Here is a 17,588-nt window from a genome sequence, read left to right as displayed (position 1 = left end):
GGGGATGGGGGGTGGCGGGGGCAGATATCCTCGAAGAAGCGAGTCTCTGTGAGCCAGGAAGCAAGTCTGATTGCACCCTTTTTGGTCCCTAGTAGAAAGGGTATGATCTCAGAGGGAGGCCCGGCAGGGCGAGGAGCCCGTCTCTTGGCAATTCGGCAGAAGAAGAAATGTATGGGTGTTTTTCTTGCACCGCAGCGGCAGAAGAGATAGGCATCTATATGATTGAAGCGTTCGTGGTAGTCTGCAAAATCTCCATGTCCTGTGCGGGCTGCAAGGATAAGCCCCAGGAGACGGCGGGGGAGATGAAGCTCGTCTAGGTATCTCGGGGAGGAGGTAATCCCGAGATCTTGGTAAGACTGTGGGGCAGTAGATGTCCAGTTAGTTTGCGTAGCAGACATGGCACTGGCTTTCGCTTGTCTCTTTAATGACGCATAAGAATGCTCAATCATGGGAGGAGTATCCAGGGCAGCACCTTCTTTGGCGGCTTGATCAGCTACCTTGTTTTCTGGGATATGAGTATGTCCAGGGACCCATCGAATCTGGACTGAGCCACTGTTGGTGTGAGGGAGTCTTTTTCGGAGAGGCCAAGTTGAGGCAAGCTCACAGAAGGTCTTGAAGACTCTTTGTGATGAGCCTGTAGAGGGTGAAAGGAGACGGAGGTTGACTTCCAGGTTGTCAAGAAATACCCACAGATTAGTGGCAAACCGAGCTGTCTCGAGCGACATGGCTGCTTTCATGCCAGCTAATGCCGCTTCTGCTTCTGCATCAAAGACCTCTTTATTGGGTCCGAGGGAGAAGGAGGAGCGAAGGAACTGGTGTCCAGCCTGAAACACGGCAAAGCCTCCGCCTGTTTGTCCGTTTGATAGCTTGGATCCGTCTGAGAAGACTTTGATGTCGGTTCCAGGGAGAGAGTGATAGAACTCTGCAAAGTCGTCTGCTGCCTGTTCCTTTGAACGACCCTATGCTATTCTAATGTACAGTGGGTGAAGAGATTTCTACTAGGCAAGATCAGGTGACAGGATCACCGCCGTACGACTCGTACGCCTACATATGGTCGGGTGTGGTAGAAAAATTAATATTTTTGAAGGAAATATATATTCACAATTTTGGTGCGAGGTATGGAAACTTTTAGAGCCTCAATGTTGAAATAAAATACCACTAAAATGTTTTGAACCCACTAAGAAATAGTATGCAATCCAGAAATCAATGAAGGTCTGATTCTTCGCAAATGAGTGACTATCTAGCCTATCTTTATACCCTCAAGATAGCAAATATGAAGGTATTCACATACTCAGGATATCCGTAAGAGGCTTGCTGATCATAATAAAACACCTCTGATTCGAAAAAGTTGCCTAATTGGGAGATGGATATGGCTTCAACACTCTTCCTTCATTATGATGACCATTATTCAATCTTAGAGGGAGTTCTAGATATAAAAACTTCATAAACATAGTTAGAAGTAAACAAATACTATTTAGTATTCACTTTGTTTTATTGATCTTCACTTATTCACCTTCTAGAAGGAGCGGCTTGTCCTGCATAGATTAAGTTCTATATATATCTACTTAATAAATATAGTAGAAGCTAGTAAATACTATTCACTTTGCTGTATTAATCTTCCCTTATTCACATTGTAGAAGGAGTGGCTTGTCACTGCGTGGAGGGAGTTCTAGATGCATCTGCTGGACAAATGTTGGAAGGAAGGTGCGACCTTCCTCTACCTACTATGTCAAAAAGCTCTATCCATATTCTCGTTAACAAACTACATATGGATTTTCTTTCTATACTAAATAAGCCCTGCTGCCTCCGGTCTGTCTCCAGCATTCTTATGTTTCTGTAATCTCAGTAACAGAGTTAGTCAGGTACAGTGGCTTTAGTGATCAGACCCATGTCTTGACAGACATCCCTTTCGGCAGAAGGGTGATTATTAGTCGGGCCTGGTCGGAATTGCTAGGAATGCAGACTGACAAGCCGTCTGGCGCGCCATCAGAAAGCTGGTGGGAGATAAAGGCTTTTGGAAGGAAACTGCAGAAGGGTGCGGCACTGGTATGGTCCCTATTCTGTGATACTATCTCAGTGTTTCTCAACTATTTTACTAACCTTTTTAGTGAAGCAAATAGGTATTCGCATCCTGGTATAGAGGAATGCCAGATGCAGTATGGACGCGGCAGAAGATCCAGAACACTAGTAACACAGGCGAAAAGGAGATTTGGAAAAGATCTATGGCATATAGATGGCCCAGCTTGGAGGTGATGATAGTTAAGGATCTTCTGCCGCGTTTGCATGGATCCATTCTCTATCCCAGTGGGTATATCTTGTTATATACATCTTTCTCTTGCGATAGTGGATTCTGATATCTGTTAGGCGGGCAATTATAAAGCCCTCTTCTTCCACTGGCACTAGAAGAAGCAGGAAGAGCAACATCAGCCAGGTGCTCTTGACTCCGACCTTGAGCTCTAGCACATCTTTCAACTCTGACATGCTGCAGCCACAGGAAGCAACACACTGGTCATTATGTCTGGCCTACCCTCCGCAGAAACAGATGCAATTAATCTCATTGCATAGAATATGAGGTCCCTGTTCAAAAGATACAGGACCTCCGCCACATAGGAATTGAAGACGGCCAAATTGCCCATGGAAATAAATCTTTCAGAAAGGAAGCCAGGCCAGGATTGGAATTGTTGTATCTTTCTATCACAAAAAATGGGGCTTCGGGGATCTACAAACAATGATGACTATGGCCAGGTAAGGACACACTGCCCCTGGAAAAATAGACTTTGTTGCTGAAATAGGGTGACAGATATGGACAAAGTCCAATAATAGACTGCATAGGTCAATAGCAAGGCATCAACACCTTGAATCTGATGATCCTGCATGGGCTGCGCTGATTGAAGAGCCCAAATTATTGCTCTTAAGGTTCAGGGAACAATGTTTGGGCTCTTAGATAAGGATTGCAAGGTGATGAGTGAGCACAGTATCACTGTGAGTATGCCCGCTGCCTCATCTGCTTTAATTACCTTAATGAAGATGGATGATAGCGCTGAGAGTTTCTTATCTGCGTTTGGTGGTGCTATTAAGCAGGAAGGTGGGCATATTAATGTGCCTGCGATTGAGCATGATGAGTTTGATATGGCCTTGAATCTGACAATCCTGCATGGGCTGCGTTAACTGAAGAGCCCTAATTACTGCTCTCAAAGTTTATGCAATGAAAGTTAAGTTATTTAAGTATTGGGTGGAATGAAGCTTTTATAGGTAAGTCATCTCCACCCTTGCTTCGGACACCATGGTTGACATTCTATAGGGACTAATTATCCCCAGACTACTACTGGGCCCGCAGGGCACTCAGTAATCATGGAGACATGGTGCCATGAGGCAGTCATGGTAAAGGGCAGACGGTTGGCGATTATTTAATGACTTTAATGATCTTAAACAACTTCAAGGATCTTAAACATGCATCCTTCTGCCCAGAACGCAAACTCTTTGGTCAAGGTAAGTACTCATTAAATTACTATGTGACCCAGGCTAATATAGCATGGACAGGTCAAGCCATCTATTTAAACCATCATTTTTGATTCTCTGGTTTTTATACCATACAACTGTCCTTCGGCTGCCAACAGCGAACTGTCTTTCGACCTTGCCCTTGTTAATGGCATTATCTTGGTGTTAGTGAGAATCTTTATCTACATAAACACTTACATCTCATTATTAGCCTGCTCTATCGCAATGGGAAGCACGCTAATACCATTCCATGCCTGTATTTTTCGGCATGCTGGTTGTAAACCAAACTTGGGACCATGAAGCTAACATAAAGGTGGGCCATATTTCAACATGCTTAAAGAATACCAGACTGACCGGAACAGCTTCTCCTTGGGATCCTCACCACCAGCAATATTAAGCGTGACTACGAAGATCTTGCAAAGCACATGGGACCTAGTCAGTATCCATATAAATTATATCATGGGTACAGGCACAATTCAGGAGTGGAGTTTACTGACACAAGATGACCATAGATTGCACTATCCTTGCTATCCAGCGCAACTACAGATCAAAGGATGAATAATCTTACCCAGGGGGCAGCGGCCGCACCCCGACACCTTCCCCCCTAAGGCCTCAAGTCACTAAGGAATTTCTTACGGGGCCGGAGCTATTGGTGACAGAAAGCAGCTTCTACAAGACTAGGGCCGGCCTGCACCTACTTCAGCAGCACCCCTGCTGATTAAAGAGGCGTTAGAGTCGGAAGAGCGCCCTAGCAAATACAAATACACCGAAAGAGCAATAGAGACAAAGTATATGATATCTTCAACCGGGTCTCTAGCGCCAATGAGATGCTAATGCTATTATGGCACTTAAATATCTCTAACTTGATAGAGAGCCTGTGCCACTGCGCCTGACTGACAACACCTAGCAGGCATAATATTTACCAAGAGACTCCCCAGCATCCAAGGCATTAGTCCACCCACCGACGCCATCCTTGCAAGACAACCCTACTCAGACCCAGAGGCTCAGACCAAGATCATCCAGCTAGGCAGCCAGGCGGGTGAGGACCCCATTCCTTATCACGCAGTGCAGTGGACTGCAATCAATTCGACCTCTCTCCTGGTCATAGTGAGGTGAAACTTGCCCACCTAGTAGTGCTGCTGCTGATAGCAAGTCACAATCTCCAGTCATACTGCTTGATGCAACTTATGATATTTATATCATACAACGTCAACTGCGAACAGACTTTCTCCTATGAAATCTCAATTGGTAGTATTAACCTTCGCAGCAGACTCATACAACTTTAATTAACATACAGTCAGCATGGATGTTAGCATAGACGTCACTCAGCTACCCGTCACAGATAAACATACACAAAATTGGTCATGTACAGTCGGCATGGACGTCACCCAGATTCCCACCACTATGAATACCCAGGGCCTGCTTTTGAAAGGCCACTGACAACAGGGAGTTGCCTACTGTGGGACCCATTATCGCCAGACTACTATTGGACGCATCAGGCACTCAGCAACATTGAACAGGCGTATATTAGCACTGAGGCTATAGCTCTATGCTAACAATCCCCTCTCTCTGTCTAATTTGGAAGAGGGGCCTTTAGGCGGCAGAAATAGCTGCTAATACATACTGCCTGACTTATCTATCTCTAACAAGAGCAAGCAAGAGGAATTTGGGCCTGCTATTAACCATGCTTGACAGACAGTGGTGGGCAAAGCTCATCCTGCAATGAAGATGTTCCATGGGAATATTCTTCAGCAGAGGACGGTCATTCATGATCTTGTTTAGATATTGGAGTTATCTAAGACATACAGGCATGACAGGAAGGTTAGTAGCATCAAGTTGACTTCCCCTGCTTGTGCTAATCTGTTTAAGTAGGTGGTCACTCCTTGAGGTAGGGGTTTCAGGCTTCATGGTAGTGATCACCACTCTTAGTCTGATTTGGATGAGTGGCATTCAGGCAGTAGAAACAGCTGCTAATACATACTGCCCTAGTCATAGGGGTAGGCCATCGCGCCTACTGTGGAGGCTTCGCCCGCATTAAAACAGACATTTACCTAGAAATACATTCCATCATTAAAAGGCGCCTCCGGGATGTAAGAATCCTCCCCCTTGGACACCCATGAAAGCACAACCTCAGCCTTTCCTGGCAAACTATCATGCCATACTATGCAGAGCAAGCTCACCACACCCGGAGTAATGCTAATTACTTCAAAAACCTTATTTTTAGGGGCTAGCCTAGTCACCAACTGGGTTGCTTTACGCGTTCGATAGCTTTCTACTTCACTAATCCCTTCCTTCTCTTGCTTTCTGTTATTCAATGTTTCCTCTCCTGCTTTATGCTACAGCGACCAGATGGTCCCTAATGCCGCGCGTTGCTTTGCTTTTCCTTTTGCTCTACAGCCACTAGATTGTCCCTAAGGCCACGCGTTACCAATCACTGTTCCTGTCTTTCTATATCTTTGTTCCTTGTACCTGCGCACCTAAATTATCATGATGCATTGCTCTTGGAGGCTCTCCTCCTAGTCAGACAGCCCGACCATTCTTCCGGGTTTGATAGGGCTATCTACTAGGGCAGATAGCCTCATCATCTTTCTCTCTTAGCTAGGTAGCAATATCACGACATTCATTCTCCGCATCCTTCGAGAGGTTATGAGCCCTCTTTTGACTCTCCTTTATGTACGATTTACGAAAATTCATTCTCTTTTACCTGAGATATCCCGATTTCCCGCTTTTTCCCGTTTTTCTAGTGATTTTCTCCTGTTTTACATGGTTTTACGTCATTTTTCATGTCTGAGGGAAACGAACTGTTAAACCCTCTCCTCTTACCTGGAAGATACATGCAAGACGAAGAAACGAGTTAAGAATCAGAAACAAGAACAGATACACGAAGAAATCAACAGACGACCTCGAACGGCGCCAACGCTATGGATACCACCCAGGCGGCACGACTGAAAGACTCTTCAGTCGATGTCGTACTAGGCCCCGTCAATAAGAAGTTGAAAAGCCGCAAAGATTACGACGTATGGACGTATCTAATTGAGGCGACCCTGGATATGCACAAATTGAAGGAATTGATCAAGAAATTAGTACCAAGACTAGCAGAAAATCACGAGAAATATGAGACATGGTATATGATGTCCAAGCTACTGAGAAACTGGTTGATTGGACAGGTCAGTGTTGACATTATCAACATGCTTCGCGTCACGATGGATCCAACCGACTTCGCAGACGACATGTGGATCAAGAATATCATACTGGGTCATGGACACGCAGAGGCCCGATCCAATTTCACCATAACGGTTTTCATAAAGAGATCAGACTTTGTAACTATTGCGCAGTACGTCCACACTTTCTGAGATCGTGTAAGCGCATGCGAACGTTTGAAAACCCCGATTACCCCATATATGGCGACCCTTCTCTTCATGAAGGAGCCATCCAGTGAGCTGCCGTCGTGGTGCGATGCCATAGAATGCACGTTTACCAAAGATTCGCCTACCGAGATGAAAGAAAAGGACTTCCATGGGTACTGCATGCTAGCAATTGACAAGGGAAACGAGTACGAAGCTGCTTTTGGTGCGAAAGGCAAATCCAATACCACTTCTCAAAGCTCGAAGCAAAACCAATCCAACTAGACGAGATCGAATTCCAATTCGACCAATCAAAACCAGATAAACCAGTCAAATCAAACGACGAGCATATCGGCTTGGCGGGGATCTAGAAAGATGGCCCCTCCTCCTGGCAAGAAGGCTGTGGAATACGTCAGTGAATGGAAACAACGAGATACACGTGATGAAAACGGTCGCTGTGCTTTTTGCCATATACCTGGTCACGGCCCACCCACTTGCTACTACTTGATTGACGAGAAACCTCCTGGGTGGATGCCCAGTCCAGAGATGTGGTGTTGGAAACCACCTAGACGAAATGCAAATACCTGAGGACAAACGAATCAGACAAATACAGCTCACCTAGCTTCCCAACTTCCTAATGAATATGCTGACGCAGTTCTCATTCTTGCAGGTGCAGCTGTCGAAGATACCGAATCCGATCCAGACCTCATCGAATCAGATCACCGTCACGTCCTAGATTCCGGTACAAACCGTACGATCTGCGCGACGGGTGCGAACATGGTTGAATATCGACCATACGGGGATGGCGAGAAAGGCTACAGATTTGAAACTGCGGAGGGAAAGATCTCACGTACTGACGGTGAAGGCCAACTGGTTCTTCGCTGCAAAGTGGGAGATACCATCCACGAACTGACATTACCTTGCGAATTCCACTCGAATGCGACGACGACCTTGATATCGACCAATCAGCTTGCAAAGCTAGGTTTCCACTACAACTCTCGAACAAATATCTTGGAATACGAAGACGGATCCACCTTTGGCTATGCAACAACGGAACTGGATACCGGTGCTAGGGGTCCTGGAAAAGGTAGACCTCGCAGCTGCGGTGCTGACCCCGTTGGAAATACACCGTCGACTAGGCCACTGTGGTAGATCCAAGCTTAATACGACGATCAAGAAAGGCTATCTCAATGGCGACATCGTGGTTGGTTCTGACAAGTTCCACTGCGAGGCATGTCACCTTGCCAAGGCAAAGAAGAAGATATCTCACAAACCGATGGAACGGGCGAAGAATCCAGGAATACTATGGCACGTCGATCTGCAACCGGTGAAGGCGCAGGGTACCCACGGATATCACTACTACCTCATTGGCGTAGACGATAATTCCAGATTCCAACGGATCGATCCTTATGAACCCTAACCCTGTGAGATAGGTACTTATTTGCTTCTTATTCGCTTCCATTTCCACATCAGGTTGGCATGACCTTAGTCACTCGAGACCTCCCTCGATTCTTGTTTCCTAGATAGTTTTCTCTTCAATAGTTCTGACCAAACCCATGATCATTCTCTTCATCTGTTTTCATAATCCCAAAATACACTCTTAGCTGGCAAGACTGGTCCATCTACATCTCCAACCACGTCGGATCCTCACTCAATATCATAATGACTCTGTCTTCTAAAAACACAGTATCCCCATGGCCATCAGAGATCACAGAGACCAGCCAGCGTGGCGATTTTGATCGATCCTGGGAAATCCCAGACTCGGGGGATGAGGCTGCAGTCCAGTTGTTCAAGAATTTACGTCGGCAAAAAGAAATACCTCTCCCCAGGCAGGCCTTAGATGATATGGATCAGCACCAGGGGGTGCAACAGGTTCCTACTCAGGCCGCTCTTCCACAGCCCCTGAGCAACATCACGCCTAGAAACCAACCTTCAGATAAGCAATACCCTACTGGTTTACACCACACCCAACACATTTCCAGTGGAAGCAGAGCGTCAACTAGTGAAAGCAGAGCGTCAACTAGTGAAAGCAGAGCATCAACCAGTGGAAGCCGAGCGTCAACCAGTGGAAGCCGAGCGTCAACCAGTGGAAGCCGAGCGTCAACCAGTGGAAGCCGAGCGTCAACTGGTGGGATGGCGAGAGGATGTGATAACTACCAGGTGAATAAGATAGAGGAAGAGGAAAGAGACACCAAAGGGCTTAGGAAACATACCCCGGAAAATGGAAGACTACACCGCTTGTCATTGGCTAGTTCTAGTAGGGCAGGCAGTCTCTCCTTGCCATCAATGCAGGTAGTGCGGCCCGCCCTAGGGGCCCATCCTACTCTAGGGTCACGGCAGGGGGGGACTGCAGAGGAGCCCATTTGCATCGAGGAAAGCGATGACGACTCTAACTCCTCGCATAAACATTCTCCACAATTAAAGGTAAGGAAGCAGGCCCATTCAGTGTCACCTCACAATCTAATTCAGAAGACTGATAAGCATGTCCAGAGGGAGCCTAGTCTCCTGCAATTCCCTGGCAGGCGGAGCATATCTCAATCTCAGCGCAGGCCTAGTGACAGCACCAGCATCAACTCAAGGATAAGTCTACTGGAAACCACTCGCGCGAACCAGCAGAGGGATACCTCAACTCACTCCTCTGAGAGATTAATGCCACCACCGCCTCGAGCAGGGCACAGTTATGACCCAGCACAAGAGAGCATGGAGCGCCTGGTTCCAGCAAGAACACCATCAGTATTCACCCAATCCAGTCCATTATGGTCCAGAGGAAGTCACCAGAGCATCACCAGACAGCGGATACAACACACTGCTACTCACGATCCTCATCCTAGCTGGTCCGCCTCTTTGGAAATCCGGAGTGGCCGAGAGGGGAGCTTGGTATCCCAGCCAATGGCGAGCACAGAGCAAGAACAAACACCTATCTTCCCAAGCCCAAGCTTGAAGCCTCTACCCGGGGAAGCTCTTTAGTCCGCTTGCCATCCATAGGGACGCCTGTGGGCGAGGATGAGTCAATCCGGGAAGATAGGGATCATCTTGATGACATAGAGAGGAGGATCAGGGCAGCTATGGAGAATGTCCGTGTAGCAGATCGCTATGGGAGACTCAGTCAGCGTGGGAGACACCGACGACTACGGCTCCGCTGGACTAAAAGAGACTTGGATTGGTTGATCAGAAAGGTGGATGAGAACGGGCCTGAATGGCAGCTGATCTGGGAGCTGAACCGAGAGGGGATGCCGGTGATCCACCCCCGACGGACACCAGTGGACGATAAAGATAAGGGAATGATCTACAAGAAAGATCAAATACGGTACGCATGTCTACCTTACTCATGTTTAGGTGAAGAGCTAATTTTTAATTTTAGTCGAGGGATCCCGATGCTCACCACATGGCGACGTGTCCCAGTGAGGGAACGGGATATCCAAGCTGCTGCAGTATATCGGGTCCAGAATGCACTAAGAGGTGGGTGATAAGGAGATGTCAAAGCATCATATTGTTAGTATCAGACTGTATATTTTACACTCTCTTAGTTTTCCCTTTCTAGTTTGTTCTTCCCAACCAGAACACACATTCCTTCTGGTCATGTCGCTCCTTACATAGATTATCACATACATTCTTGGACACAGCAAGAACATGTCCCAGTTTGACTTCTATATGCTCTGATTCCAACCATATCAGTATTACTATATTAAGTGGAATCCGACAGGAGACTAATAAAGCTAAAGGCGATGCCCTGAAGTAAAATAATAGAAGGGGGGCGTACCTGTCAGAGCTGGCCTGGCAGTAATAATATCGGAAGAAGATCAGCCCCAACATATGAGAGGCGCCTGCATACAAGAACGCAGGCTATACACACAAGAAAAACAACATCATTGACTACCTTAAATTTGAGGTAGCCCGAGAGGAGTAGTCTGATAATTTATGGTCCGCTAATGTATGGTCCTCTAATGTATGGTCAAAAGTATGGCTTATGTAATTCTGCCCAGTGAAGGAACAGAACAACATCATATAGTAGTTACCTCGTAAATATATATTTTACACATAACCATCTGCGAATACCTTCACCTCTCCCCCTTCCTTCCCTATGCTTAGTATTCTTATTGTATAGCTACATAGATAGTAATCAATGCATGATTATGATATCTAGCCTGAGCGACTTCACACTGGACACCTCTTTTGATAAATTAAAAGGGAAGAAGTTTTAGAATCCTTAAGGACCCTGCTATCGCTAAAATAAAATCAAATTTGTTATATCACCTGTATGGGGGTTGGCATTTACCATCATTTTGCCCTATAGCATTAGTATATATGATGACCTTGCCACTGGCTGCCTGCTGAATACAGTCCCGAATGAATGTCATAACTGTCGCACTCTTGATCTACTCATAGGGCCCCCAGCCAACCCTGCTCATGTCCGGCCGCCACTTAAGCCTATTATTCCTATGTACAATGGTAAGTATGGTAAGGACGCCGCGAACAAGTAGCTCAAGAAGGCTGATTGATGACTACATTCATGATGAGAAAATGCTTGCTTAAAGAATGCCACTAGAGCTAAGAAGGTTACAGTAGTCAAGCATTATCTTATAGGTGAAGTAAAGGAGTGTTAGGACGCACACAAGAAGAAGGTTGAATGTGATCCAACAGCTACTATTCAGGCCATGGATGACTTCAAGTATTGGGTTCGAGAAAATTTCAGAGAAATTAGTGGTGAATATAAATGTTAGGAAGAGTATGAGAAGTGCACTCAAGGTAATCAAATAGTGTAATCTTATGCTGCTTCCTTAGTAGAAGCTGCCAAACAGGTTGAATCTAGGATTCCCAACAATGTGTTGATTCAGAAGTTCATTTTGGATGCTAAACCAATCTTACAAACATGTTGGGTGGAAGATCGCAACAAACTGACCAACTTCAATAGTGTTGTTCATTAATTCACTGAGTACAAACAGGGAGTTGCTTTACACACTCAACTTTAAACTCACTCTTTCAACAATAGTGATGGGCTGGATGCCGACCCAATGAATGTGGATCTGAATGCCATCATGGCGTAACCCAATCGTCTGAAGAAAGGGACACGCGAGTAGAAACTCTGGTGTCAAAAACACCAAGCTTGTTTCAGCTGCGGACAGAAGGGCCACAGTTCTCAGGCATGTTCAACCTCGAACAAATCAAGGTCCGATCGATCCAACAGAGGATCGGGAAAAGCGAATGGCCACTAGAGGAGGAAGCGCTAGTCAATCGATTGTTAAAGGCTTCCAATGTAGAGGAATGTGAGGTGTTCAACGATCTCGAACCTCCAGACAATAGTGATGATGCCGCTACTGATAGCAATGTGAAGGATCACCATGAGCAAGGTGATACTGGAGCTGACAACAACACAGAGAAACAATTGACACCGGGTGACCAAGGAGCTGATGGCGACAAGGAGAAATAGTCAATATCAGGCGATGCTGGAACTGACAGCGATAAGGAGAATCAACCTCTGCAAGAGGAATCCTTTGACGCCATGGAGATCGATTCCAAATCTAAAGATTGCGATAGCGTCAATGCATATCTGAATGCTCTCAGATCTGAAGTCTTATGCTTTCCAGTAATGCTCAAATCTCCTCAACTAGTCACTAAGCTTTGTACCCTTCTTGATTGTGGATCCAGTTATACATTCATAGTGAAACGACTGGCAGACTCACTACCTTTGTCATGGTTTCGGGTTAGACAAATGGCTAGAAGCCTGTGAATTCGTCTGCCGAATGGAGAGTTCATGCACACTTCATACCAAGTGTGAAATCCTCTCAAATTGGGCGATTGGTGCTGCATCATCACTCCTTGGGTGCTCGAAACAACTGAGTACGACATCATCTTAGGTTGCGACTGGCTTAAGCACGTCAACCCAGTTGTTGATTGGATCACTGGACGAATGACTCTGAAAGGTCGAGGGATGAAGCGAACAACGATCGATCCCATAGACCTTCAATGTCGAATTCAACCAGGATCGAGCGCGTCTGTCAATCTTATCTCAGCGAAACAGCTTCAACAAACACTTCGGAAAAGCAAACAAGAAGCTTGGTTGTTCATCGCTCGAGAACACAAGGAGGGAGAACCATCGTCGACTGAACCGCACTGGCTAAGTCGTCTGCTTACCCAGTACGAGGATGTTTTTCGGGAAGAGTTGCACCCCGGAATGCCTCCTGCTCAGTCAATACAACATCATGTCGATACAGGAGACAGTCCGCCGATCAACGTGAACTCTTACCCACAGTCACCAGAAAAGTTTCGTGAAATGAAGGAGCAGGTCGAAGAACTGCTGAAGAAAGCAGTCATTCGCCCATCAGCTAGTGCTTGGGGCTTTCCAGTCGTGATTGTTCCTAAGGCTGATGGCAAATGGCGGATGTGCATTGACTACCGATTGCTCAACAAGGTGACTATCAAGAACACCTATCCACTGCCGCGGATTCAAGAGCTCCTAGATCGAGCAGGTCAAGCTAAGTGTCTTTCGAAGCTTGATCTCCTCTCAGGGTATTGGCAGCTGCGAATGGGTGAATCATCGATCCCGAAGACTGCCTTCAACACGTCCTTCGGAAAATTCGAATTCTTAGCTATGCCTTTTGGACTATGCAACGCACCTGCAACGTTCCAAACAATGATGAATGGCATCATGCAAGACTTCGACTTTGTGGTGGTATATCTCGACGATATCTTGATCTTTTCGGACTCAGAGGAGGTACACGAGCAACACGTTCAACGAGTGCTCGATCGACTCCGAGAACACCAGCTATATGCGAAACTCTCTAAATGCTCATTTACTAAGAGAGAATTGGAGTTTTGCAGCCATATCGTCGGCAATGGATTTGTTTGACCGATACCCGCAAAGGTGGAGGCTATCAAGGTGTGGCCGAAACCAACGAATGTTCATGAAGTTCGACAGTTCTTGGGACTAGCTACGTACTATCGTCGATTTGTACATGAGTTCGCACGAATAGCTGCACCACTTCATAATTTGTTGAAAGAATCAGACGCTTCGCTTCGCAAAAAGAAGTTTCGACCTATTGTCTGGAATGCTTGATGTCAGAAATCGTTTACAACTCTCAAGAATGCAATGGTGAAAGCACCTATCTTGAAGGTTGCCGATCCCCGAGAACCATACCGAATTGAAACTCATGCGTCTGAATGGGCCATTGGCATGGTTCTACTACAGCAAGACGCTAAGGATCAGTGGCACCCAGTGGCATTCGATGGTCGAAAGCTCGCGATAAAGGAAGCACTACGTCGACAATGGCAAACCAATCACGGTGATCACCGATCACGAAAGTCTTCAATACCTCACCAACACGAAGACATATTCCAAACGTCTTGCGCGATGGGTTGAAGAATTTCAAACATACGACTTGGTTATCAGATATCGCAAGGGCACCGAAGCGGTTGTCCTGATGCGATCAGTCGTCGACCTGACTTTGTTGAAGAAGGTGCGGCGAATAGAGCGGATCCTCCTATTCTCACGCTTTTGGCAATGCAGTTGTGGCGAACAATGGGTGAAGAGCGTCTTCGCTCCCTGCACAACTTGTCCGAAGCAGAATGGTATCCGTTGATTGTGGCATTTCTCAAAGGAGACGATCTGGATGTGTCTGACAAGGTCAGAACGAAGATTCAAACATTAGCACCAAGTTTCAAAGTCAAGGTCGAATACGTCGATCGGCAACCTACAGATCGACTGTACTACCTGGATGAATCCATCGAGACGCCATATCTTGAAATCCCTTTTCGAAAAGACTTCGTGTTGCAGCTCCATGATCAATTTGGTCACCTCGGCTATCCAGCACTGACCGGTGTGATTCGCACTCGTGCTTGGTGGCCGACAATGAGGAAAGACATCCAGGAGGTCACGAAGAACTTCCCGAATTGTCAAATCGCGAAGCCTTCTCGACCAAATCTGGAACGTGAAGCAGCGCAACACTTGGTGAAGAAAGGTATCCAACCTTTCGAGCGATGGGGAATTGACCTTATTGGACGTCTTCCGACAACTCCAAATGGGAATCATGGATTGTCACGGCAGTCGATCATGCAACTGGTTGGGTTGTCGCAAAAGCTGTGCCTGATGCGAAAGATGAGACATTAGCTCGTTTTCTTCACGAAGAGATCTTTGGCAACTATGGAGCGTTCGAAGAACTGCTCTCGGATAATGGTGCTAACTTACTATCCAGAGTTGTTGCCGCGTATGTCAAGATACTCGAGGCACGCCATCGAACGACCACACCGAACCATCCCAGAACCAATGGAAAGAATGAAAACATGAACGGCTTACTGGGAAAGATGTTGACGAAGTACCTCATGGGAAAACCGACACGTCTGTGGGATGAATACCTGCCTCTTGCTGTGTTCACTGCAAGAGTACATGTTCATACCCAGACGAAACTGTCCCCATTTTACCTTCTCTATGGCGTGCATCCTTCGTTGCCTGGACATCCGCGCATGAATCGACCGAGTTTGGAGGAGATCGAGACTCGATTGCAACGCGTAAACCACGCATGATCCCTTGCCAATGAGAAGCTATTAGCACATGCGATCAAAAGAAACATCATTCGAAACAGCAATGTCAAGGAATCGCGACTTGAACCTGGTCAGTGGGTGTTGATTCGAAACGACTCACCTCAGAAGTTTCAGAGTAAGTGGTTTGGTCCATATCGAATCGTTCGATCACATCCATTAGGAACATATGCTCTTGCAGAACCCAATGGCCACATATTAGACAATCTAATCAACGGACAACGGTTGGTGGAAGCTGGAATTAACAAGGAACCTGAGAAACTTTGGACGTCAGCGGCTCTGACGCGATGATTACGGAAAGCAGGGCTGTTGATCCACACACCAATGGAAGTAAGAAAAGTACTGGAGGAAGTCGAAGATCCCTTATTCTCATATAACGACCTTTCAAAAATGACTCGAAAGGAATGGGAAATGCGGATGTCGGACGTGCGTGCCAGCCAATGTAAGAATGGCTCTTCAAAGTGTGTGTATAACCCTTCCATAGCCTCAATTACACAATGTGATGGTTCCTAGACCGGTGTAGAATGATGTAGCTGCAGCTTAGTAGACTCTAGAGTCGACCTAAGCAAATCATTCTTTTTGAATGAACCAATCAAATTGCATCAAACCATATCAATCCAGCGAGGTATCCGAGCGAGCTTCCAAAGACTTTAACATTTTAACACCCCAGAGAGTCTTCTGATTGGTTGAACGAGAGGATACGCCACCACCACCGCCAGCACCAGGGGGTGGGCTTGGGCAGTCCTTGACGAAATGCTCGTTCGAACCGCAACAGAAACAGCAACCTTCCTCCCAATAGTTCTTGCCAGTTGATATCGCTGAGATAGAATTGATAGCACCGTTGATAGCACCGTCAGTAGCACCTATCTTCATCGAATCAGGGTAACAGGGGGTCGGTTTTGAACCAGTCGAATGGCTAGGGGCGGAGGTAGAGGAGAATGGGGCGCCACTAGCAAGCTGTTGAACAACACGCAGAAAACGAGGATAGTCAGTAGGCAGATTGAGTTGCTGAGCAAGCCGATTCTTAATGGTAGTGGATAGACCGCGGCGTAGAGCGGATATCTTGGTTGTATCTGGCCAGGTCTGACCCCTAGCCTCGTACAAAACGCGTCCAAACTTGGCGATAAAAGCCGGTAAGTCATCATCTCCCTGTTTTAGACCTAAAAGCCTATCTTCTGCCTCATGGATCTTGTTCGAATTAGTGTAAACCCACTCCAAGTGCTCTAAGATGGTATGGAAGTCCTAAGAACCAGTTTCCTCAGCGTGGTGAAGCTGCGGCAGAACCATAGCTTAAATGTTGCTATCCAGGTTGAGATAAACATAGTAGAATTGGGCTTTCGCGTCACCAATAGCCTCACCATCAATCTTTAGCTTGGCCTTGATTGAGGGTAACCACGTATCGAACTTGAGGGATTGTCCAGCGAATTTCTCGGGGTCAGGGAGCGATGGTTTTGGGCGACGAAGGGAGGAGGAAGGATCGGTCGATTTCGAAAATGCTTGCTGAGCGGCGGCCGGCTGCTGTTTAACAAGGTTATTCTTATTGCGCGGAGCCGTCGTGGCGTTCTCAAATTCTGAATATAGATGAGCAATTTGGTCCATGATACCAAGAGAAAAGAAACAGAGCAGAAAACAGAGTCAGAGAATTTAAACACAGAGACAGAAGACAGAGAGGCAGATTGGAATCTAGCAATTGAGTGGGTGCAAAAAATTCTAGTCTGGCAAACACCGAACGACCAGGAAGTGGTATTGTGTATGCTGTACAATTGGTAGATGTCAGAGCAGACAGAGATAAAGAGACAGATTGGAAACAGAAAAATTCGATCCCATCTAGGCCTCAAATAGCAGAGAATCAGAAATGGGGGATCAGATCAGAACAGAACAGAATGAGCAGAACAGAATGATCACCCAGCATACGCCAGACCAGTGATCCAGAAATAGAGGTTCAACTCACTTCGATGCCAGGGCCTTTAGGCAAAGGATGCTTAGTATTATGTGATGATGATGCTCAGGCTAGATATCATAACCATCCATTGACTATCTAGGTAGCTGTACACGAGAATACTAAGCATAGGGAAGGAAGGGAGGGAGAGTGTGTGTGTGTGTATATTTTACGGCCGTGGCTCGTGACTTGCACGTTTTCCACTATCCCTGATCAGGGCAAAGGCCGCCAGGGGGTGAGCCCTGGGTGTCTCTAACTATTGCTAGTTCTATGTA

The 17,588-nt window shown here is 46.4% G+C and overlaps 2 protein-coding genes across 2 annotated transcripts; one reads left to right on the top strand and one right to left on the bottom strand.

Moving 5' to 3' along the window:
• Nucleotides 1-8,504: 8,504 nt before the first annotated feature.
• CDV56_101013 (uncharacterized protein) lies at nucleotides 8,505-12,270 on the top strand (the record flags this gene model as incomplete). Its single annotated transcript, XM_026754632.1, has 7 exons — nucleotides 8,505-8,796; nucleotides 8,855-9,002; nucleotides 9,104-9,266; nucleotides 9,333-9,554; nucleotides 9,674-10,149; nucleotides 10,204-10,301; nucleotides 11,966-12,270. The coding sequence occupies 7 exons, from the start codon at nucleotides 8,505-8,507 to the stop codon at nucleotides 12,268-12,270; spliced, it is 1,704 nt and encodes a 567-aa protein (XP_026609833.1).
• Nucleotides 12,271-15,986: 3,716 nt separating this feature from the next.
• Nucleotides 15,987-16,945, bottom strand: CDV56_100206 (uncharacterized protein; the record flags this gene model as incomplete). The annotated part of the gene is made up of 2 exons (XM_026753825.1): nucleotides 15,987-16,616; nucleotides 16,695-16,945. Coding segments are annotated over 2 exons (881 nt in total), but the record flags the coding sequence as incomplete, so codon positions are not given.
• Nucleotides 16,946-17,588: the final 643 nt, after the last annotated feature.

The sequence above is a fragment of the Aspergillus thermomutatus genome (assembly GCF_002237265.1).
Source record: "Aspergillus thermomutatus strain HMR AF 39 chromosome Unknown NODE_405, whole genome shotgun sequence".
Taxonomy (NCBI): domain Eukaryota; kingdom Fungi; phylum Ascomycota; class Eurotiomycetes; order Eurotiales; family Aspergillaceae; genus Aspergillus; species Aspergillus thermomutatus.
The sequence above is the reverse complement of the archived record's forward strand: the minus strand, read 5'-3'. Positions and strand labels throughout refer to the sequence as shown.